This window comes from Vitis vinifera, chromosome 5, assembly GCF_030704535.1.
Source record: "Vitis vinifera cultivar Pinot Noir 40024 chromosome 5, ASM3070453v1".
Taxonomy (NCBI): Eukaryota; Viridiplantae; Streptophyta; class Magnoliopsida; order Vitales; family Vitaceae; genus Vitis; species Vitis vinifera.
In genome coordinates, this window is record NC_081809.1 from 11,403,130 (window position 1) to 11,429,397 (window position 26,268).

Consider the following 26,268-nt stretch of genomic DNA (forward strand, 5'->3'; position numbering starts at 1 on the left):
TTTATGCTTATAGAGTTGGCATAGTTGTTATTTCTCATATGTGGGATAACTTTAAACACTCCTTGTTTTGTCTTTGCTCTTCACATTTTATGAGTTAAGATTTTGATTACCACTAAGGCTTCATTCCAAGTCTTTTGATCCAAGCTAGGAGTGCACAAATTACCACTCACTAGCTTGCGGGGGACTGATAAAGGAAACTTCAACTCAACCTGCATACAATCCGTGCCAAAGCAAAATCTCTACGTGAGAAGTTGATAATGCAATATGCCAGCATGCAATCTGCTAGTATACAATTCTAATAATGGAAATCTGCAAGCATGCAATTTGCCAAAAAATGAAAACTACTCTCCATATTTGTAATGTGGATCGAAAATCAAGGTTGGAAGGAAATTCTTCACTTACCTATTCTATATAATATTCCTTCTTCTATGTAAAAAAAACATGTATTGTTTTTTTTTTCTTTAAGGCGGTTGTGCAAAATTCAACCTTTCAAAAATAGTTTATGTTCTTCACGAAAATGAACGAGTTGTATAATTATGCATATGGTTAAATATTTTAATTTTTTATTATTATTATTTTATTTTATTTTATTGGTATTTGGTAAATTATTAGAGCATAATTGAAGTGTAAAAGGGGTATCATATTATTAAGAGGGTTGATGCTTGCTAAATCAATTTAATGACTTAAAGTGACTTAATAATTTAATTTAAGTTATTAAGTAGATTTAACATGTTTGGTAAATTAACTTAACATTGCAACTTAAAGTTAAAAATGATTTTAAGTATTAAGTCAAAATGGTTAACTTATTTTTAATCTCAAATCTTTTTTGTCTTATTCACTCACATCTAATGAGATCATATATTTAATAACTATGACTCCACATCCATGACATAGTTTTTATAGTAAATATTTTAAGATTACCTTCTATATCTACAATACTTTAAATATGGATGTTTAATAAACAAATTTATTGCTTAAAATTAATGGAAATAAATATTAATTAAAATTAATGATAATAAACAGTAATTACAAGTAATAAAGGTAAATATGTCAATTAGATAATTTAAAATAAATTTTAAGTTAATTTCATCAAACAACCTTAATATTTAAAATAAAAATTAAGTAATAAGTTTTAAGTTAACAACTTAAGAACAATTTAACTTAAAGTCAACTTAAGTCATTAAATAATAATTATTAAATTTTACCAAGCACCTATTAAGTTTAATAAGAAAGACGTCAAACTTGTAAGACAATTAAAAGAAGAAGTAAGAAAACTATTAGAGTTAGATTTACCATTAGAATTTGATTGCAAAGTAGTAAAAACAAATGAAGGAAAACAAGATGGAAAAGCAAAGAGCTTATAGGAATTTAGAAAAAAATTGTAGATATGCAAGTGAAAAGCATGATGTAAAGTAGAATTATTGAAATGCTAGAAATAATTGATGCTTTAAGGCTATTTCTAAATAAACTTTTCACAATAAGGACAAACTATTAAGTTGTAATTGCCTTTTACAATAAAACAAATGAAAAAACTCAAAATACTAGAAGCTAGTTAAGTCTACTAGATGTAATAACTAGTAATGACTATAATGTAAATTTTGAACATATTAAAGGTAGTGACAATCATTTTGTTAATTTTTTATCTTATAAGTTTAGTACTTCCGTATTGCATAATAAGATGACGACCCAGAAGGAGTTTTTGGCCATTGGAAACCAATCTCAATTTGTAATTCCTAAAGGAATAAGCATAGCATTTAAGAGCAGGAAACCTTGAGCTAATATTTTCCCTAATCAACAATGTATTCTAGACAACATTCCTAAAGGAGGAAGCATAGCATTTAAGGTTTAGGAATTCTTTAGTTGCTTTATGAAATTATTTTGTCTAGTAAAAATGTAAAACAATGACATAGAAAGTCAATTTTTTTCTTATTTTATTATTTTAAAAGGTTTTCAAGTAGGAATTTTAAAAGACTAGGATGAGGTACTTGCCAACACAAGCAACTATCAATTTCTAATATCTCATGGCTTGTACTGATTTAGTGAAGCACAAATATTTGCCTAAGAAAATCTAGGAGATAACTATTTTATTCATCCAAATGTTTTTAAGTTTTTGAATTTTGGGATATGTCTTTCAAAAGAATAGGAAAGGTTCATGATAAGAAAATTTTCTTTAGCTTAAGAAAGAATTTTTGTCATCATTGCGAAACAAATGGTAAAAAATGTTAAGATGTTAAATGACAGACGCAAACAGCTTCAGAATGACGTCTCAACCCTCAAAGAAGAAAAGAATGTTATTTCCACATTAAAATTAAGTGGGTGGCCCACTAACCTAGTATTTAGCCAATTAAAAGAATACCAATATCTTTAAACTGTTATAAAGATATTTACCCTTGATGGAGTGGGTAAATTATAATAATTATAATATTATTATTTGAAATAAAAAACAGTTATTCGAATAACACGTTCAAATCGGTTTTTGAACGTGCATTCTTGGCCCTCTTCTCCTATCAATAAGATATATATACAGAAACCCCTTCATGTACGGTGAGTTCTCTCTTCCATCAATTACAGAAAACAATTCTGTGTATTAAGGTTTGATAAGGAGAAGAAGAGATCAAGGATTTAAGATCTATAAACTGAAGGGAAATCTCTCATGGTTGCATGTTCTTCAAACGGTATGTAATCTATTTTTAATTAATGTTTTTATTATTTTATTATCAGAGATGAGTTTGAATTCAATGATCTGGATTATTGTGTGTTAATTTCCGTATTAAATATCAACAAAATGGTATCAGAGCAAGGTTGAATTTAAATATTCAGAATCATTGTTTTATAAAGATTAAATTTTGAGATTTATCTTCGATTAATTCGTCTCACTAAAATGAATAAAAAAAATTTTAATTAAACAAAAATAAAGACCAGCCTCAACGTGTAGAAGGAAGATTTTTATTTTTCCTTGCAACGCTGATTGGATCAATGCCAGTGAGGGGTGCTGGTTTGGCGTCAGTCCGATGGCCGTTTTCAGGCGCCATTGCTGGCCATTTTCAAGTGCCATTGCTGGTCGTTTTCAGGCGCCATTGCTGGCCATTTTCAAGTGCCATTGCTGGTCGTTTTCAGGCGCCATTGCTGGCCATTTTCAGGCGCCATTGCTGGCCGTTTTCAGGCGCCATTGCTGGCCGTTTTCAGGCACCATTGCCGAAGCGCCATCTCGCCGTTTGCGCGCTGGTTGCAGGCGCCATTGTCGGCGCCAGTCCAGGCGCCATTGTCGGCACCAATCCAGGCACCATTGCCGGCGCCATTGAAGGTGCCGTTTTCAGGCGCTATCTTCTGGTTGCAGGCGTGGTTTCCTCGCCGTTTGCAACGTTGTTTCAGGCGCGCTTCAGACACCAGATTAGAAGCTTCAATAAAGGACTGGTTAGATGATTGTCATTATCACTTATTTGAATATGAAACCGAAATTCTCTTTTAAGATGTCCATGTATCCTGTGCTATTTGAACAACAATTTCATGAAATAAAAAAAATAAATAAATAAATAAATAATAATAATAATAGTACATTTGATTTTATTTTATTATTATTATTATTATTATTATATCTGATGAATGTCGATTTCTTTGATTTTATTATGATTGATTATTGAATCAGATGATTATTAAAGATACTATTTCCTTGATTTTTTTAACTCAAATAAAAGAATTAATTTCATCTTGTGAAATTTTATCCAAATGACAATTTATAAATGTAAGGTTAACTAATTTAGATAGTTGCCAAAGTAACCTAAATTAGTGAGCCTTGTATTTATTGAATTGCATAAAAGAATAAAGGGAGACTTGTAAAATTCTTAATAATTCTCTTTATAATTAGGAGAATGAGACTAGCCCAAAGGAGAGTCAATTTCTGCTAATTATTAATTAATTTTTTTATTTTGTGTTGCTTAGAAAGGTAAAATGGATACCCAAAGGTAACATATAAATGACACAAAATAGTAAAGTGTTTTAAGCTCCCTCCAAGTGAACACTGGATATGTTAAAATTTACCCAAAGGAGAATTTTAATGATATCAATAGTTCATTGCTATTTATTTTATACTTGAGGCCTTATTGTGAGCATTGTTCTATTTTGTACAGTTCCCACTTCATTACACTCTCTTGCATCTGGAATGACTGTTTTTTATGGGTCGAACTTTTCTGAATGGTATGAAAGGGTTCAATTCTCACTAGGCTTATTGGATCTTGTCCTGGCTTTAATAATGGATAAACCTCCTGAAGCTACGGATGACAATACTCCGGTGCAAGTGGAACAATCAAAAGCTTGGGCAAGATCCAACAGACTCAGTCTGATGTTTATGAGAATGACTATTGCCAATAATATCAAGACCTCTCTCCCTCAAACCGAGTTTGCCTCGGAATTTCTGAAATCTGTTGAGGAGCGCTTCAAACGCGCTGATAAGTCCCTTGTAGGCACATTGATGGCTGAATTGACCACCATGAAATATGATGGTCAAAAAGGTATTCAACAACATATTTTAAACATGACTGAAAAGGCTGCAAAGCTTAAGGCACTAGGCATGGGTATGGATGAGTCCTTCTTGGTACAGTTTGTTCTTAACTCACTTCCATCACAGTTTGCTCCATTCAAAATCCATTATAATACTAATAGTGATCAGTGGAACTTGAATGAGCTCACCAGTAAATGTATACAAGAGGAAGTGAGATTAAGACAAGAAGGACATAATCTTGCTCTTGCTGTAACTCATGGAGTCATGAAGAAGAAAGGAAAATTCAAAAAAGGAAAGAACTTTCCACCTAAGAAAAACGGACCTGGGGAAGGTAGCCAGAGTCATGATGGAAAATTCACGGTTTGCTACTTTAGTGGCAAGAAAGGGCATGTGAAGAAGGACTGTAACAAGCGCAAGGCTTGGTTCGAAAAGAGAGGTATAAATCTTTCTTTTGTATGTTATGAATCCAATCTTGTTGAAGTTCCTTCAAATACTTGGTGGATTGATTCTGAAGCCACAACTCATGTGACTAATTTAATGCAGGGATTCCTTACAACCAGGAAACCAAAGAAAAGTGAAAAGTTCCTCTATATGGGAAACCGTCTCAAGGTTGAAGTGGTAGCTGTTGGTACCTATCACTTACTATTAGAGACGGGTCATCGGATGGATCTTTTAAACACTTTTTATGTACCTTCTATCTCTAGGAATTTAGTTTCCTTGTCCAAATTAGATGCTACTGGATATTCTGTTTTATTAAGTTCTGGACAATTAAGTTTGATGTTAAATTCTGTTACAGTTGGTTCTGGTATTTTATGTGATGGTTTATATAAAATTTCCTTGAATCATGAATTTGGACAAGCTTTGATAACCCTGCATTCAAATGTTGGTTCAAAATGTGGCTTAATTAATGAAAATTCTTCAATCTTGTGGCACAGAAGACTATGGCACATCTCTAGGGAAGGAATTGAGAGATTAATGAAGGAAGGAATTTTACAAAATCTTGACTTCACTGATTTTCATGTATGTGTGGATTGCATAAAGGGAAAGCAAACTAAACATACAAAGAAAGGTGCCACAAGAACTAATGAGCTCCTTGAGATAATTCATACAGATATTTGTGGACCACTCTCTGTTCCATGTTTTACAGGAGAGAAATATTTTATCACCTTCATACAGATATTTTATCACATACAAAGAAAGGTGCCACAAGAACTAATGATCTATCTTGCTATGGTTATGTTTATCTAATGCATGAAAAGTCTCAGGCCATTGACATCTTCGAGATGTTCATAACAGAGGTCAAGAGACAATTAGATAAAAAGATTAAAATTGTGAGATCAGATCGAGGCAGTGAATATTATGGTAGATATGATGAATCAGGACAAAATCCTGGTCCTTTTGCCAAATTCCTTGAAAAGCGTGGCATTTGTGCTCAGTACACAATGCCTGGTACACCACAGCAAAATGGTGTTGCTGAAAGGCGTAATCGCACATTAATGGAAATGGTTAGGAGTATGATGAGTTACTCTTCTGTACCTATTTCATTGTGGGGTGAAGCCTTAAAAACCGCAATGTATATCTTGAACAGAGTTCCTAGTAAGGCAGTTCCAAAAACTCCTTTCGAGTTATGGACTGGTAGGAAACCTAGCTTGAGACATATACATATATGGGGTTGTCCAGCGGAGGCAAGAATCTATAAACCACATGAGAAAAAGCTTGATTCAAAAACGATATCTGGATATTTCATTAGCTATCCGGATAAATCGAAAGGGTATAGATTTTATTGTCCTAACCACAGTGTGAGAATAGTTGAAACCGGTAATGCCAGATTCTTAGAGAATGGCAAAATCAGTGGGAGTAATGAACCAAGAAAGGTAGATATTGAGGAGATAAGAGTGGATATCCCACCACTTTTTTTACCTCAAGAAATTATTGTCCCTCAACCTGTTCAACAAGTTGAGGAAAATGAGCAACATAATAGAGATGGTTCATTACCACCAGAAAATATTGTCATTGAAAATGCTGTAGAGCCACCACAACCAGCACCTTTGAGGAGATCTCAAAGAGAAAGGAGACCTGCCATTATAGATGATTATGTGGTGTATCTACAGGAATCTGATTTTGATATTGGGATAAGGAAGGATCCGATTTCGTTTTCACAAGCCATGGAAAGTGATGATTCTAGTAAATGGATGGAAGCTATGAATGAAGAGTTGAAATCTATGGCCCATAACGGTGTCTGGGATCTCATCGAATTGCCTAATAGTTGTAAACCCGTCGGCTGTAAATGGGTCTTTAAGACAAAGCGCGACGCTAAAGGCAATATTGAACGATTTAAGGCCAGACTTGTGGCCAAAGGTTTCACTCAAAAGGAAGGTATCGATTACAAAGATACCTTCTCTCCGGTTTCCAAGAAAGATTCGCTTAGAATCATCATGGCACTTGTAGCTCATTTTGATTTAGATTTACATCAAATGGATGTGAAAACTGCATTCTTAAATGGGAATTTGGATGAAGATATCTACATGGAACAACCTGAATGGTTCGCAAAGAAAGGAAATGAACACCTAGTTTGCAAATTAAAGAAATCCATTTACGATCTTAAACAAGCTTCTAGACAATGGTATATTAAGTTCAATAATACCATTACATCTTTCGGATTTAAAGAGAACATTGTTGATCAGTGTATATATCTGAAAGTTAGTGGGAGCAAGTTTATATTTCTGATACTGTATGTGGATGATATTTTGCTTGCTAGCAGTGATCTTGGTTTATTATGTGAAACCAAGGAATATCTCTCTAAAAACTTTCATATGGTTGATATGGATGAGGCAAACTATGTTATTGGCATCGAGATCTTTAGGGATCGATCTCGAGGAGTACTAGGTTTATCTCAGAAAGGATATATTGATCGGGTTTTAGAGAGATTTAATATGCAGTCATGTTCATCGGGTATTGCACCTATATTGAAAGGTGACAAATTAAGTAAAATGCAGTGCCCAAGGAATAACATGGAAAGGGAGCAAATGAAGAAAATTCCTTATGCATCAGCTGTGGGGAGTTTGATGTACGCTCAAACATGTACAAGACCGGATATCAGCTTTGCTGTAGGCATGTTAGGAAGATACCAAAGTGATCCAGGATTCAAACACTGGAAAGCTGCAAAGAAGGTGATGAGGTACTTACAAGGGACAAAAGATTATATGCTCACATATAAAATATCAGAACAATTAGAGGTTGTCAGTTACTCGGATTCTGATTATGGTGGTTGTCTCGATAGCTTAAAGTCAACTTCAGGATTTGTCTTTATGCTAGCAAATGGGGCAATCTCGTGGAAGAGTGAAAAACAATCAATTACTACTTCATCCACGATGGAGGCCGAGTTTGTTGCTTGTTTTGAAGCTTCAAGTCATGCTTTATGGTTGCAGAATTTTATCTCAAGGCTTGGTGTTGTCGACTCTATTACTAAACCTTTGAGAATATATTGTGATAACACCGCAGCTGTTTTCTTCTCTAAGAATGGCAAATTTTCTAGTGGATCGAAACACATGGATTTAAAGTATTTAGTTGTTAAAGAAAGAGTCCAGAAACAACAAGTGTCAATTGAAAATATTAAGACCACACTTATGGTTGCTGATCCATTAACTAAAGGATTACCTCCAAAGGCATATTTGGAACATGTTATAAGGATGGCCCTTTTGAGTAATCCATAATATGTATGATAATGAATGGTGGTTATGTAATTGACAATTTGCGCATTAAAATTGTTTCTGTTTATTCTTGTTTTCAATTATGGGTGCACGTTTTATTATTTGATAAACAAGAATTGTCCTGACAAGACAAATTACAGGGGCTATTAATTTGGCATTAAGGACTGGGTTAGTAAGGGTTATTGATGTGTGGTGCATGGAAGGAAACATGACATTATGGTCATGTGACCACCATGACTCGCATTTATGATCTAAACTGATTCAGTATTATGGTATACGATTTTGGACGTATTGGCTAAGTTTATTGAAATCGTGATCACGTGTCAAATTTATTTTCCAGTATATATTTTTTATATATACCGAATATATTATAGTTTTCATAATCGGTTTAGTGGGCCAAGTGGGAAAATGTTATTTCCACATTAAAATTAAGTGGGTAGCCCACTAACTTAGTATTTAGCCAATTACAAGAATACCCAATATCTTTAAACTGTTATAAAGATATTTACCCTTGATGGAGTGGGTAAATTATAATAATTATAATATTATTATTTGAAATAAAAAACAGTTATTCGAATAACACGTTCAGATCGGTTTTTGAACATGTATTTTTGGTCCTCTTCTCCTATCAATAAGATATATATACAGAAACCCCTTCATGTGTAGTGAGTGCTCTCTTCCATCAATTACAGAAAACAATTCTGTGTATTAAGGTTTGATAAGGAGAAGAAGAGATCAAGGATTTAAGATCTATAAACTGAAGGGAAATCTCTCATGGCTGCGTGTTCTTCAAACGGTATGTAATCTATTTTTAATTAATTTTTTTATTATTTTATTATCAGAGATGAGTTTGAATTCAATGATCTGGATTATTGTGTGTTAATTTCCGTATTAAATATCAACAAAGAACCCTTTAGCCTTATTGGTTTTAAGTGGAGAATTATAATTTTTCCCCACTAGAAGACAAAGGAAAATTGAGTGAAGAAAAATTGAATGAGATGTGACTAAGAATGTACTTCAAGCAAAATCAAATTTTAAATGATCCAACATCTCACAACAAGGATGTAGTTTGCCTTATCAAAACCAAAGCAATCTAGCTATCAAAAAAGGAAGTCTCTATTATGGAATCACTAAGTGTTTCCATAGTGAAAGGATAGATATCATAGGCTTGTCTTTTTCAAGCATCTACTTTGGGAAGAGTCAACCACTTCTTTTAAGCTCAAATTATTGGTAGCATAATGTACTTAACTAATTTTATCATATTTGATATTGTCTTATGCAATAGGTAGATCAAGTTGGTATACCCAAAGTCCTAACGGTTGGAATGATATCCATTGGGTACTTGAGTATCTGAAAGACACCATTGACTATGATCTATACTATAATAGATTTTGCAATGTACTTGAAGGGTACAACAATGTCAATTAAATCTCTACTTCAAATGAGATCAAATCCACTAGTAGGTATCTTTTTACCTTTAGAGGAGGAGTAGTTTCTTGGAAGTCTTTCAAGCAAACCTGCATTACTCAGTCTACTATAGACACTAAATCTATTACCTAAAAAATGTAAGATTTGAGTTAAATAGCTTAGAAACCTCTTAACAGATATCCTTTTTTAGGTAAGACTAACACCATTTGTGTCTATACATTATAATTGTCAAGTTGCAAATCCATGGCAAAGAATGATATGTATGATGAAAAGAACACAAATATATGCCCAAAGTATAATATTGTACGACAATTGCTTGAATTAGGGATAGTATCCCTAAATTTTGTTAGGTCAGAGTTGAATTTGTCAATCCTCTAAGTAAACTACTAGATGAAAATTGGTGGAAGAAACATCAAGAAGGGTATGACTTATGCCTAATACAAAAAGTCATGAGATGGTAACCCTACCTGCTAGAATAGAGGTCATAGGAAATAGGTTCATATAGGTTATAACAAGTCATTTGTTGACTATAAGATGCTTTGTCAACTAGTTATTTTTTAGAGACCATTAGAGTAGGTACAAAGTTTTGAAATGTGCTTTCTAGGTGCGCATTAAGGCACGCTCTGAGGCAAGGTGTTCTAAAAATGCTCGAAGACATTGGAAAAAAGTGCAAAACATAATAAACGCATGCATTTTGGCCTAAGGCGCGCGCTGTGTACATCTTTGACGTCTCTGTGAAGCAAGAGTTTTTTCGTTTGCTCAAGTGACCAATAAAAACAAAAACAAAAATTTAAAAAAAAAAATTGAAGAAAAAACCCTATTAAATCTCAAAAACCCATTGAAGGACAAATAAAAAACGATTTTGAAGGAAAAATCTAACCCTAGCTCTTCCTCCTTACGATGAACTGAATATCGAAGAAGAAATGACGAAATTGTAGTTCATTTCTTACTCTGAGTCTCTAACAACATCTTCTTGTTGCCCTATACATTCGATAACAACACGATGTGAAGAGAACTGCTATTTCATTTTCTACCTCGATTTCTCTTAGAATTCTACCACATTCACTGTTCTATTTTTTTACAAAAAAAGAAAAAAGAAAAAAAATCCCAACTATTTACAGCAATAGTGCAACGAATAGTGAATAGTGATGGTGAATACTGACAGTGAACAATGAATAGTGAATAGTAATTTTTTTTAAAATGTATTTTCTTCCATTTTGAAAAAAAAAATTATTTATGTTATTTACTTTTGCTTTTTTAAATCACAAATTGTAAAATTAAATTTCAAGTCAATTATATCTTATTATTTTTGTTAAATCAATTATATTATTATATATAAAATTGTGATTATTATTATTGTTTTTTTTAGAATGAGTTCCTCCGATTTAAGAACTTCACAAAAAAGATTTTGTATGGAAGTATGCTATTGAAGTTTCCGGGGAGAAATATATAAGATGTAAATTTTGCAATCAAATATGCATGAGAGGGGTGAATAGACTTAAATATCACTTAGCTGGAACTCATCATGGTGTGAAACCATGAAACAAAGTTAGTGAATATGCTAGATTAGAGTGCAAGGAGGCATTGGCCAATTATAAGGATCCAAAATAAAAAAAGAAATGGATTGCTCCAAGAAATTGGTATGGGTCCAACTTCAACGCATGAGAGCGCCTTTTCTAAAACAATGGGGATATTGTGGAATGGAAATGGGAGTAAGAGTGGGAGTGGGAGTGTAAGTGTAAGTGAGAGTGGGGAACCTGTACCTAGGGGAGCCATGGATAAATTCCCACTTTAAAACCTAGACAAAGTACTTTGAATTCCAAGTGGAAGCAAGAAGAAAGGAAAGAAGTGTATAGGAAAATTGGCTAATTTATGTACTCAAAATTCAATATGGTGAATGATCCTTATTGGGTTCCTATGATTGATACTATTGCAAATTTCGGGCCTAGGTTTAAGCCTCCATCTATGCATGAATTGAGGATATGGATTCTTAAAGAAAAGGTGAATGACATAAACATCATGATGGAAGAACACAAAAAAGCTTAGAAGCAATATGGATGTTCAATTATGTCAAATAGTTGGACAGATGGAAAGAATAGGTGTCTTATAAATTTTTTGGTGAATGGCCCTATTGGCACACGGTTTATGAAATCAATTGATGCATATGATACAATAAAAAATGGAGAATTAATGTTCAAATATCTTAATGAGGTGGTTGAAAAAATTGGAGAGGAGAATGTTGTACAAGTTATCACTGATAATGCCTCTAATTATGTGAATGTTGGAACAAGACTTATGGAAAAGATGAGAAGATTGTGATGGACTCCTTGTGCTGCTCATTGTATTAATTTGATATTGGAGGATGTTGGAAAGCTAAATGTTCATGCTAATACACTTTTACGAGCTAGGCAAGTAGTGAAGTTCATATATGGACATACTTGGATTCTTTTCTTTATGAGAACATTTACAAAAAACCATGAACTTATTCATCCAGTAATTGTACAATTTGCTACTACATTTCTTACTCTCCAAAGTCTTTATAAGCAAAAGCAAGCTCTTATAGCAATGTTCTCCTTTGAAAAATGATGTTCAAGTACATGGGCCAAAAAAGTAGAATGTGTAAAAGCTTGAAGTGCAGTGTCATTTGATCCAAATTTTTGGCCTCATGTTGCTTTTTGCATAAAGACTACTATTCCATTAGTTAGTGTCTTGAGAGAGGTTGATTCAAAGGAAAGGCTAGCCATGGGTTATATTTATGAGTTAATGGACTCGGCAAAGAAGAAGATTACATTTAATTGCGGAGGCATGGAAAAAAAATATGGCCCAATTTGGAGAAAAATAGATGCAAGATGGACTCCACAACTTCATCGACCTTTACATGCAGCAAGTTATTATCTTAATCCTCAATTGCAATATGAAGATTAGTTATCTAATGTAGATGAAGTGAGAAAGGGATTATTTGATTGCATGGATAGGATGTTGGATTATCAAGAACGTTTAAAAGTTGACATTCAGTTAGACTCATATGACCAAACAATGGGTGAATTTGGAAGTCGTGTTGCAATTGATTCTTAAAAATTAAGAAGTCTTACAAGTTGGTGGATGCATTTTGGGGGTTCAACACCGGAGTTGTAAAAGTTTTCTATTTGAGTCCTTAGCCTTGCTTGTAATGCTTTGGGATGTGAGAAATTGGAGCACTTTTCAATCGATAATACTTCTATTTTTAAAAAAAAATTATACATAAGTTTCTATTCAAATGTGAGAGAACTTTAATTTCATCTTAACACATAAATTTGTTTATTTTATTATTTGTAGATCCATACAAAAAAGAGAAATAGGCTTGAACATAAGAGATTAAATGCTCTAGTGTATGTAAAGTACAACACTAGATTAAGAGAGCGAAGTCTACAAAGGAAACAAAATGTTGATCTAATTTTGGTAGATGGGATTGATTTGGATGATGAATGGATTGCAAAGAAAGAAGATCCCCTCCTCTCACTTGATCTTTGTTGGCTTGAAGATAATGAGTTATTAATGTTGATATCATTAGAGTTGTGTCATCCAAAGACAAAGAGCCTCAAGAGTCATCAGATAACATGATTTCTTCACATTCCAAGAAAAGGAAACATGATGAATTTGCAAGTACTCAAAAATTTTAAGTTATAAATGTGACTAAATGTATTAATGAACTTATAATCTTTACACCTAATTAATACCTTATGCTAGGTAAAAGTAGAGGCAAAGGCAAAGAGAAGGAGATGAATTTGATACCAATTCATGAAGATGAAGAGTTAAATGAAATGGGAGGATTTGATAGTGGAAACTTTCCTACTATTGATACATTGGAAGAGGATGATGATGACATTGGAGAAGAGGATTTAAATTGACACATTTTAGTCATATGTATTCAATTCTATTTGTTATAGAGACTTAGTTGTGGTTTTTTTTTTTTTTTTGTGAAAGTTTAGAACTATTAGTATGGTTGACTCTATTTTGTATCTTGTGGCCTTGTTGTTTTTTGTGAAAGTTTAGAACTACTAGTATGGTTGACTCTATTGTCTATCTTGTGACCTTGTTGTTTTTTGTGAAAGTTTAGAACTATTAATGTATGGTTGACTCTATTTTCTATTTTGTGGCTTAGTTATGGTTTTTTGTGAAAGTATAGAACTAGTATGACTTTTTATGATTCTAATGAATTATTTCATGTTTTCCATTTATGCTATTTTATTTTTATTTTTTATATATTTTAAAATATTTATTAATTATAAAATGAGGGTCTCAAAAGGCTTACGCTTCACCTCATGAACACAAGAACGCCTCATCTTACGCTTTCGCCTTTCAAAACTTTGGGTACAATAATGATTGAGGATATATATAATTATTTACTGTTAATGAATATCATATCCCTTATAGGCGATATGTTTAGCTACATGACACACTTAATGAATTCACTTATAGTTGAGGATACACTTGATGTTTAGTTGCAAGACACCCATAAGAACATAGACAGGTTTTCTAGAGCTCTCATGAATATCCAAGTAAGGCGCATGACCTATTTACATCAACTATTATGTAAAGCTCTTAATTGAGAAACTAATATGGATAATAGGTTTTCTGTTTTACATAAAGAATTCTAGCTTATAGAAAATTTAATTTCATAGGTTTCTATAATTCACAACTTATTTATCTTAAGGTTGGTTCATAGCCAATAAGCACCAATTCTAATGCATTAGCTTCTTATATTCCTCTAGCCATCATCTATATTCTTTTCTACATTCATGTACACTATGAGGGATTGTTAGAAGAGTGAATGTGTTTATATGTGTGTGAGTGTAAAAGTTCCTAATCCCACATTGGAAGGAATGGGATATTTTAGTGGTTTGGTACTAGACTCCACTTCCTAAGCCTCTTGGGCATGTGAAAAGGTAAGTGAAGGCTTATGCATGCCTATGGGGCCCAATCCCACCCAATAGGATTTCAAGGACCCAATCTCGAAAGCCTAAAACGTGCAAGATTCATGTAAAATTTTACTATTTGTATTTAGAGATGTTATTGTGGCAATTATTGACTTACTTTAAATTGCGAACTTGCAAATTGAAATTCAATTTAAACGTGATAAGAGATGCTCACAAACTGATTGCAAAATTATTGTAACTAATTAAATCATGTCTTGGATTTAAATCACATTTTAAAAAATCATTTTAAAATAATTCTCATTTGATATTGATATTAAAGAAGTTAAGGTTTTTAGAGTTACATCCGTTCTCTACAAAACAAAAATAGAATCTCTAAACAACTCAACCTCTTTCTCAACCAAAACATCAATTTAATAAGTCCTCAATTTTCAATTTCATTTTTTGACTTTTTCCTGTTATGGTGTAGTGACAGTTAAGTTGGAGGCTCTTCGGCCCACTGTAATAGAGCTAAAATCCACAATAAATGAAAGTTTGATACCAAGTCCATGGCATTTCATGCACAAAAGTACCTTGGAAGGAAATGTGAGTGGTTGATTTTTTTTATGGTTAGTTTTTTACTGTAGGCCTCACGCTTCCTTCTTTTTGATTCCTCCCTTAAAATATATAGTCCTCCACTCTCACCTCTTTACTCTCCCCTTTTATCCTCAAATGTCATCTTTACTTCACTTCTTTAGTCTCTTCTTTTGTTTTGTTGCTTTTTTTTTTTTCCCTAATGATTACTAGAGGAAGATTCCTATGCTTGTGGAAAGAATTCTCCTCTTTAAGAGCCCTTTAAAGGAGTACATCTTGGTTTGTCTTCCTTATTGCACCAAGACACATCTCTGAGGAGGATGAATCTAGTTTAAGGGTAGTACTCTATCATGCCTTAACCAAAATGTCAATCCAATAAGTCTTTAATTTTCATTTTCATTTTCATTTCTATATTATGTCATGTTCTGGTTTAAGGAGAATTATGTCTATGGGTCTTCAACACAATATAATAAAGCTAAAATCCACAAAAGATGCAAATTTGATACCAAGTCTTTGAAATTTCATGGCAAAAATACCCTCCAAGGAAATTTGAGTGGTTGGTTTCTTTGTGGGTGGTTTTCTAGGTCCTACGCCTTTTGATCCCAAGTGTCACCTTTGCTTTACCCATTTAATTTCTTTTCCACAAAAGTTTTAATATTCTCTCATTTCTTTTATCATATGATTGTCATCATCATTATTATAATAACTATTTTCTTATTTTTTTCATAAAATTATTACTAACATAACCATTTTCTTATGTTTATAGATTGTTAATACATTTCTTTAAAAATTGAAATAAGAGCATAAAAAAGTTTTTTCTTTTAATAATTTTGAAATAAACATTTTTTTAACATTTTAATACTATTGATATCATCTGTTTTAACATTTTTCTTGTATCCATTTTCTTCAAACAAATTGTATTTTAGATTAATAAAATCTTATGTATTAAAAAAGCATTATATCAAAAGTTTAATATTAATTATTAGTAAAAATATAATATATAGTTGATAAAAAAAATTATTTAAAAAGCCTAATCCAGTCAAGTCTGAACCCATGCATTGAAGGTGTAGCATTTCCCCCAAATATATGCTCAAACTTGCTTAAAGTCAACACAGACCTGTCCTAGTTAAGAGGGCCAAGGTGACTTACCCTAAGTGTCGTACATTTGTATCTCGGTGCCTAGGCTTGAGCCAATGCGGAGCCCAAGATTTTTGGCTCTGGTGCCAAAGCGACCCAGAGTGGCCTCCCCAGGATTCGAACTCAAGACTAAGGTCTTTTTTGTTGCCCTCCTGGTACCATCTGAGTTAGTAGCCGAGATGGTACCAGGAGGCCAACCAAAAAGACCTTAGTCTTGAGTTCGAATCCTGGGGAGGCCACTCTGGGTCGCTTTGGTACCAGAGCCAAAAATCTCGGGTGCCGCATTGGCTCAAGCCTAGGCACTGAGATACAAATGTACAACACTAAGGCTAAAAGATTGTCATTCAAAATGACTCATCATATGATCATGGTTAGGTGCCCTTTGGAAGGAAGCAAATATAAAAATAAGAATCCTTCTTAATGATGCTCTATCACCAACTACTCCTTTTTGAGTTTCTTGACTGTCTCAACTTGTAATTTTGTTTTCTTTTCACCCATTCATGTTTGGATCTTTCTTGTTGATCATTGTGGAACAAAAAAATTATTCATGAAGTCTCTCAAAATTAATCTTTAAATTCAACTATCTTTTATACAGTTGGTTTTATATTTTCTATATATCATATATGTACATGTATATATATATATATATTATTATAGAATAAGCCTATGATACACCATAAGATACCATACACAATACAAAATCATAGAAAAATAATAATCCTAGTTAACAACTATGATAGGATCCTTTACTGTAGTCCTAACCTAGCCCCACCAATCTGTAGATCATCAAAAGAACACTGATGAAAGCCCAAATTATACAGCAAAGTTCCAGGTGCTTTCAGGGTCGTCTGGATGCTAGAAAGTTATCCCTTCCCTCTTTAAATACAGTAACATCTCACTGTAATCAGGAAGATTTTCTTTGATTATGGGCACTCGTTTAAAATTTTTGGTCCATGCATGCAAACGAGGAAATATGTGAGCTTCAATCAGTTTGACCCCTACTAAGTCTTCGATCACTTCCAACCAGTGAGCGACACCTCCAAAGGCTATGTCTGCTATTCCAATCTTGTCTCCGCCAAAAAACTTCTTGTCCCCAAGGCCATGCTCTTCAAGGGCTCTCAACATTTCCAAGCTTTCCTTCTTGGCCTTCTCTTGTTCTTCACCTGCAGTGGTTCGAAACAATCTCCAGATGCAAGGACCCTACCATATACGTACAAGAAGAACATGGTTGAACAGTCCATCAACTTCAGAAGAAAAAAAAAATTAGCAAATATATATGTACCTTATCTTTAGGAAATTGAACCCAAAACCGTGCTGTAGACCCTCAATTTTGTCCCTTTAGCACATGTCTTTAAGTTCGTTTTTAGTGCTTCAAAATAGTTCCTTGGTGACCCATGGCTACTCATACCACTTACCTTTTTCTGAGTCACCTCGGAGATTTTGGTTGAGGGATTATTTGATCCCTTATTGTGACCCTTGGCAGCCCTAACTTAGACTTTACCTTTTCTTGTTTTTGTTTAGGATAGCTTTTAGATACACTTGGCCCATTAGGCACCACCTTAGGCTCCGTTTAGGCACACTAGGCCTACGAAGACTTTTATTTTATTTTATTTTATTTTATTTATTTATTTATTTATTTTGTTTTTAGTTTTAATTTTATGATTATCATTCACTTTTTATTGGTTATCTTCCTCTTTATATTATTTTCCTTAACTTATTTATTTATTTATTATTTTTACCATTTTCTAATTTATTTACTTATTTATCTATTTATGCAATTATTTAACTTCAAAAATTTCATGTTTTTGCAAGGAAACTTACCATTGGAGTTTAAGGAAGGCGGGACTCTCCTTGGAAGGTTTTGGAGGGGAATTTGAAATTGGGAAGATTGCTTTTGATTGGAAGATTTAAAAAAAGAGAGGAGAAGAAGAAAGGAAATAGGAGAATTCTCCTTTTTGGAAACAAATTTAGATCTTGAAAAAAAGCGCAGAGAGAAGAGCAGAGAGAGAGGGAGATTGGAAGCAAGACTGCCCAGGTACGTTTCTGGTTACTTTTGGTGTTCTTATTCATACTCGATTCCTCCATTTGGTGATTTCTGAATATTCAATATATTATTGGTTGGTGTGGACGGAAAGGGCCACAAATTGCTGTGTTGAAATTAGATCTTTGTCTGTTTGATATGTTCATCATTCTGTTAATGTCATCGATCCCGCCTGAAAATAAATTGCATACATGTCCATCTTCAGACTGGATGGTAGAAATCACGTCCTGTTTTTATTCAAATCTTATTCTGAAATCACTCCCCTGTTCTAAGCTAATGGATTGAAATGCGAAATTGTGACTTTTGTTGATCATCTTTCCTCTCTTTCTATACGTTTTTGTTGTCTTCTTCTACTTTTGGTCCATACCTCAACAAGCTCTATTCCTGACCTTCAAGATTTGTTCTCTGCTTCGGAGTTAAAAATTAAAAATCATGGGAAAGGAAAAGGGACACTCTGCTTTTTCTGCATTCGGATAAGCATAATGTGGTGCTCGAAATCATGGACTTTCTCTAAGCCTTCTGGTACTGTCGTTGTGATCCTAAAATCTAAAAGTCAAATACAACCTGGGCCATTCACCTTCAGTAACAGCTCTAATCAGTTCTACAGAGGAGTGTGTGATTCTGAAAGCAAGGAAAAAGTTGACAATGTTGGTTAAAAAATTTTGGGGATTATGGAAAGAGATGAGAAATAATGAGGAGATGCGATTGGGGTTGAGATTCTGGATCTTTAAGGAAAAATGTCATGGGGAATGGAAGCTGGCAATGTTCTTACACTATTTCTGCGGCTTCAGCCATTGGTAGCTGTCATGGGTTAGGATCTAGTGGCGGGCAAAATAGCAGAAAGAAAGAAATTGATGCAGCTTCTGTTGATAAGTGAGTCCCAAATGCTCCGGTTGGAAGAATCTTCTCTATATGTTAATTAATCAGATGAGTCAGTCATGGAATTCAAAATCCTCATTGCTGCTGTCTGGAAGAAAAACTATGGCAATTAGAGAAGACAATCAGTTCGACCCTTTTGTTGAAGATTTTGTTTTGGAAAGACTTCCTGTTCAAATTTCTCTGCGGATATTGTTCGATGTAGTCCCTAACATTAGATTTCAAGATGCTATTGAACTGATAAGTGTGCAGTCAGTTGCTTCTAATCTAGCATTCTTGAAGAGAATATGCATGGTGATGTTTTTTATGATGCTTTAAATCAGAATCCCAAGAGATCAAACCACGGTTTTACCATGGAGAGTAGTTGTATCTTTCATGTGATGATGATCGTGCCATTGACATCGAGGTTTGCCCTAGATGCCCGAAAGTGAGATTAGTATATGATATCCCATCAGAGAGTTGCCAAGGGAAACATCAATCTGCTCAGTTGTGCAGAGCTTGCACTTTGTGCATAGCACGCTGTTTTCATTGCGGGTGTTGTATTAATGACTGTGACTATGAGGAGACCTTCTGCCTGAAATTGCTCTGTTTAGTTTGTTTCAAGTAGCTACTGAATTGACAAGAGAGACAGGAAGAAATGGGTGCTCATTCCCCTAAGCACACTATTTTTCATCAAGAGACAAGCCATCTGTTGATTATGCTCTTGGATGGCAAGAAATCCTGTTTTACTGTGAAGAATTCACACTGCAGAGTTATAACTTCCATCTAAGACTGTTTGTCTTGCTTGGTTGATGTATTTGACGAACTTAGCTTCAATAGGCATTTGATGTATACATATTTTTCAGGACAAGGCAATCCTATGGTACTTCAGTTCATGTAATGGGAAATTGCATTTAGTAAAAGCAGAGGACAATGGAGTTGTTTGAATGCGGTTTTTGGTTATGAAGTGATATTTTTCTGGGGACGAAGGGTGAAACGTGCAACCAGGTATCACCATTCGAAGAAAATATATATATAATTTAAGAGAAAGATCATCCAGCATGGCTCCTAATTACACTTGAAAAAATCAGACTCCCCGCCACCTTGTTGTTACTCTGGTGTTGTGGATAATAGTTCCTCTGAGATTTCTGCCGAGCCAGGTTATTCAGGAGTTGATGTTCTTATTGATGCTTTTAATTGTACCGCTGCTGATTCACCCGGAAATATAGGAGGGAAGAAAAGTCGGATTTCTTGTGTCACAAATCCAAAGGATGAATTATGAAAAAGGGATTTCCATCTCACAAGAAAATGACATGCTGATTGGGGATAATTGGCTCTCAGCATGCACTGATCAGCAATTTCTGGTGAGATCTCAGCCAGTTCCAGTTGATAAGCAGGCGAACCAGACAGGAAGAACCAATTGGCAAGCACTCTTGGGCTTTCCTGGTGGGCATGAAACTCAGAATTGCAATGGGGTAGTTCAGAATCTGAATCTAGTTGGGCTTGGAGGTCTGAGTCAGACATTATATAATTAGGATGGCAAAAAAGACTCCTTATCTACAGCGGCCGAAATTTATTAAGTCGTCCTTTGACACTAAAGAGATCGTCGGTTTGCCCTTGATAAATTAATGTCATCATAAGCAGATTTTGTTCCTATTCTTCAGCTGAGAATCAAATGCATCACACCATCGCACAGTTGAAATCTTTGAGTCGGAACAGAGAATGATGCAGAACAAAGAAAACAATGGCCATAGTCGAATCTTTTTCCGGGATACCTTGAACAAGAAAGGTTGTTCTGATTACCCGGGTTATCATTTCTCTATTCCAGTAGGTCCAACAGGTCTCATGAGGTTTGATGGTGAGATCCGTTCATCAATGTTGGGAAGCAACTGGAAATATGGGCCTCATGCTACTGCAACTCACTTAGACTACATGGTTGAGTTTACAGTCACTGTGCCAATTTTGAGTCTTGCTGGAACAATGGATAACTTACCAGTTGGGGAACAATGGCTGTAGAAACTAAAAGTGGATTGAGCAGGATGCAACTACTCTCATTCCAGGAAACACAATTAACATTAAATCGGGTGATATCATCCTTGTTAATGCTCGTCTTATTGAGGGTGATCCCTTTAAGATTGATCAATCTGCTCTTACTGGGGAAATCCCCCCCTATCACAAAGAATCCTTCAGCTGAAGTATTTTTTTTAGTTCAACTTATAAATAGGGTGAAATTGATGCAGTTGTAATCATGACAGGTGTGCACACCTTCTTTGGTAGGGCTGCTCATTTGGTGGATAGCACCAACTGAATTCGGCACTAGCTCCTACAGTCAAGCCTTTGTTAATGGCAATCCCGGAACCTACAGTCGGCTCATTGGAAATGGGAATGCTGGCTCCGGCAACCTGGACCTTTTGGGAGTGGCATCAAATGCCTCAGTGGACAACAGTAGTGTTCAGTTTGGATTGACTTCTCTCCAGAACTTACCGACAAGCAGCCTAAATTTGGCATCCATATTTTCTACTAAAGAACAACCGTTGCCTCTTTATGAGTGCTTCTCTGTGTCTGTTGCTTCAGAAAGTAACATTCTCCAACTTTACTTCTGAAGTTATGGTTCGAAGATCGGTGGTAAAGGCAGTGCTTTCTGAGATTCTCCGGCAAACGCAACGGCCATCACAGCAGGGGATTTCGTCTATGTTTCGCATCTATCGGAACCTGTAGATCGTGTTCTTCCAAGACGATGTGAGTCTGACTTGCAAGTATCACGGAGTAGGAACTAGGGAAGTATTTCCAATCTTTTCTGATAATGCTTGGCTGCCAAATGGATTATGTGATCAACAAGCCGACTCTTTCATCCAATCACGCTGCATTTTTGAATCCAAGTATTGGACAGTATTGCTTAATACTAGCAGCCAAAATAGTATGAGAAATGCTGTAGGGGAGCAGAATGTTGCAATTCTGGGCAGATGGGCAACTTTAATGATGGACAATATGAAGCCCCTGCACAGCTTCATTCTTGAGCTCAACAGATTTGTGTTGTTCTGTATCCTGGAGATGCTACAGAAAGTGGAAAGCTCTTGCGACTAAAGCAACATTTTTTTCTACGCAATGCCACACTTCAGGACATTATTTTCAGATTCAAGGAGAAGATGTTTTTGTGGGGACTGCCATCATTGATTTGTATACCAAATGCAGGGATATGGATCAAGTTGTGAAGGAATTTTTGTGAATGCCAATCTGCAATGTAGTTTCCCGGACTATCATCATCTCTGGTTTTGTTCAGAAGGATGACGACACCAATTATTAAGTGAGATATGCAGTGAAAGAGGTAACAATGGGGATGGTGATCTTTGTCATGATAAGGGTTTTGAAGGTCATGATTCATGCTTCAAATGCTCGGAAGTATGCGATAGTTTTGAAGTGAACCAGAAGTCATTGCCAAGGAGAAAAGGTAAAGGTTCCAGAGTTAAGCATGCAGGCGACAAGAGCTTATTTCAAACCATCTATGTTGTTATCGGTTCTCCGTTAATTCACGTTCTGTTTCATATTTTCAAAAGAGCAAGTGCACGCGGCTGCCCTATTAGAAAGCACTTTGCAACAGCGCCTTACCCTAGAGTAGAGACTGGTACAAGAAAGCAAGGTCTTATTGCCTCACTTCTTCCTACTTATGAAGATGGATTATGCCCACTCCTATAAAGAGCAATTCTGAACAAAACAGGAACCTATGTTCGGATCTCTTCCAAAACAGAGTCTCTTGTTTGGCGCACTCTGAGGCTTTTCTTCCTTAATAGAGAGCGGGATATATCAGCATTTCTACTAGTTGATTCGGGAATAATCAAGTATCCAACTTATAATTGCATAAATTCAGAACATATCTTCCCAGGCTAGAATGATTTACTTGTTTATGAAGAGACCATTGAAAACAATGCTGACCTGGGTGGACAGATTCAAGCAATTCCGACCTGACTCGGCTTGATCAATTGGAAGGAGTTCAAAAACAGAGGTTTCATAAGTGGCCAATAAAATCTGAATTTTGAATCTGAGAAAGGGATCATTAGCATAGATGCAAATTCATGAAAACAGGCTCCAAAAACGGCCAAAAGAAATATGAAACAAGAGCCTGAATAATCGGTATCCATTTGATCTTCACGTTTTTTGCTAGAGAGCCCATCCAAAATCACTTTAACATTCTGCATCTATAACCATACAGCAGAAATGCCCATAAAAACAGCTGATCTTGTTGATTTAGATGCAATGGGCACATCATGCTTATTTCTGAGAAGACGCCTGAGTCTGCTAAAAAGAAACTCATCCTTCAAATCAGAAAAATAGTTCCACCTAATTCAGACGGTCATCAAACCAGAGACAATTCAATGGGCATCTAACAACTTCTGCAAAGTCCATCCAGCCTAAGGAGGCTCACCTTCATCAATCTATGGACATGAGAATGGTACCTAAAGACCTTGATATACTTCTTTTATACTCAATTAACAGTTCAGCTATCCGTGTTCACTTACAGAAGTCCAGATCAACAGTTGACATTTAATATCATGGACCTTAACTAAACAAGGTGTTGGAATACACTACGGAATACATTGCATCAGATTCTACCCGGGGCTAAAACAGAATGTGGGCCACGACATACAGCCTATAGATGTCAGAATAAAAATGCAACTAGAACAAGGCTATTGATGCATACAGGGAGCAATGAAAAATTAAGGCTTGCCATTGTTAGTAACTCTAGTGATGCTGATGATTCTGAACCCAGATTACAAAATTCAGATTTGAGGGTCAATGCAGTGTTGCTCTACCTGATAAAGCATATCAGTAGATTAACATCTGACCAACGTGAATACAAATCAGCTGGCCCATTTTACCCTAATCACCCTCTTGTTGATGATCTCCAAGCAAATCAGAAATGGCAGTCCGGAACAACCAAATTTCTCAGAAAATCTCAGGGATTCGTACAGGAAATTAATGCCAAAGCTCTTGGGAACAAATCTGAATGTAGAGGATTTCAAGAAATCAGAAAAGGCCCGGGAATGCAGTGATGTAAGTTACCTAAATGCATGTAAGGGAGTAAATAAAAGAAAATTTAAAGAAAATGACAGCAGCGCCTGCAATCACCAACAATGCAAACTTGGTCATAGCCCCCAACCTCACTCTAACATGGTCACTTTGCCTCACATCGTACTCCTCCCATTGCTTCTTCTTCTTTTTGTGATCTTACACGTCTTAAAGCCGGATTTCAAAACATTTTTCTATCAAAAATGAATTTGGTTTTCTTTAAGGTCCTTAGCAGCTTCTAGGTACAAAATCCAGATTTAACATGCAATTTGCTGCCGCTTTACTTCGGGTATGCACTTTCACTGTTTCCTTTGATTTTTAACTATTTTCCTGATTTTTCTCGATTTTTCTCGATTTTCTCAAGCATGAATAAACTTCATGATTCCAAGTCATGGAATTTATGGAATCAACTCATGCAAAATCAATTAGGGCTTTGGAGGGGGGCCCGACATTCATGATATTTCCTCAAATATTTTTTGTTTGATATTTGATTAATTATGCTTTCTCTTTGAGATACGTGAGATTATTATGCACTTATCATTAAGCAATCTTGTTTCCCATAGAGGCATTTTAGCTTGCTATCCAGGTACGCTCCTTCACACCTATTTTTGAGAATTCTATTGACACATATGTTACTGATGACCATATCCATATTTGACGTGATTCTTGGATGTCTTGATATATGCTTGATTTGCTTAAATAAAATAAAAGTTGTGTGCTACATTTCTACACTAACTTTTATGTTTTATGATAGCGCTTGAGAAGCCATTCGGGTACACATTTCGACTCTCTCTTATGGTTGGTTTTCTTGTTATACATGCAATATTTGAAATCACCTAGCCTACTTAGGTATCCATGATCAACCGATTAATTGTCATATTCCCCTTAACTTAGTCAGTAGAGACCTCTTTAGGGCTTAGAGGGGTGCTACCTCTTAGAGGTACCTTCCCAATAAGTAACCTGATCCCCGGACCTAGACTCGGGTTTCTCAAAGACATGTTTTTTCCAAAACTATGGAGTCACTTTTTAGGGTTTTTCTTTCTTGTTTTATTTTCCCTTTAAAATAAAAATAAAATAGGTGGCGACTCCAACTTTTTTAAAATTAATTTTTCACAAATAAAAAGCGAGTCTCGCCGATCGAGTGGGGACGTACGTGAAAAATGCGGGTCCACACGTGCCACAGCTCTTTCATAAGGGTCATTTGGCAGCAATGGATTCTGCGGCCACACCTCTTCAATGTATTGAAGGATAACCGCTGACTCAAAGATAGGTTTTCCTCCATGAACAAGCACTGGGATCATCTTGTGAACAGGGTTGTACTGCAGAAGCATGGGACTTTTGTTGGAAAGATCTTCTTCTATGTACTCATATGGTATGTCCTTCAGTTTCAGAGCCCATATGACCCTGTAACTAAATGGACTAGGCCATGTTCCTTTTAGCTTCACTTCTGCCATTTTTGAGAGAGGCCAATGTGGATGCCCTCTTAATCCTTAAAGCTATTTTATAGTGATTAATGGAATCCTCTTGCTTGGGCAGTAAGCTTATAGCTAGAATTTCAAACTAATTAGGTTGAATTCAAACTTCTTTTTGTTTTTTCTTTTAATTATATATATATATATATATATATATATATATATATATATATATATATGCCTAATCTTTCAATAGCCTAATGGTTATAATATTTAACTAATTCTTTTATGACTTTAGAATAATTAATTCTTTTATGAGTGGACTTTGGACATTGGAGTAGGTGGGAAATAAATTATGGGTTTTTTTTTTTTTTTTGGAACTAAACTAATCATTTTTAACTAACGAATAAAAAATTCAAATTATGTAATTTTGTATATAAATTCTATTTTATTATTTTTGTTTTTCCTTTTTTTGTAATTTTCATCATTTTTGACGATTTTTAAAAACTTTTTTGTTTTTTATTTGTAATAAAATATACTGCAACTCCTATCTTCTCTAAGTTTTAATATTGCATCAAAGCCCCACTAACTCCAAGTATTTCTACAAAACCAAATGTTGTTCACCAGCTTTGTGAGA

The 26,268-nt window shown here is 34.8% G+C and overlaps 1 protein-coding gene across 1 annotated transcript; it reads right to left on the reverse strand.

The window, feature by feature from the left end:
- Window positions 1–9,645: 9,645 nt before the first annotated feature.
- LOC100256295 (probable glutathione S-transferase) lies at window positions 9,646–25,673 on the reverse strand. Its single transcript, XM_010651908.2, has 4 exons — window positions 25,394–25,673; window positions 17,542–17,573; window positions 17,138–17,459; window positions 9,646–9,728 (listed from the first exon to the last, which is right to left on the reverse strand). Exons 1-4 carry the CDS (start codon window positions 25,671–25,673, stop codon window positions 9,646–9,648), a joined length of 717 nt encoding a protein of 238 aa, XP_010650210.2.
- Window positions 25,674–26,268: the final 595 nt, after the last annotated feature.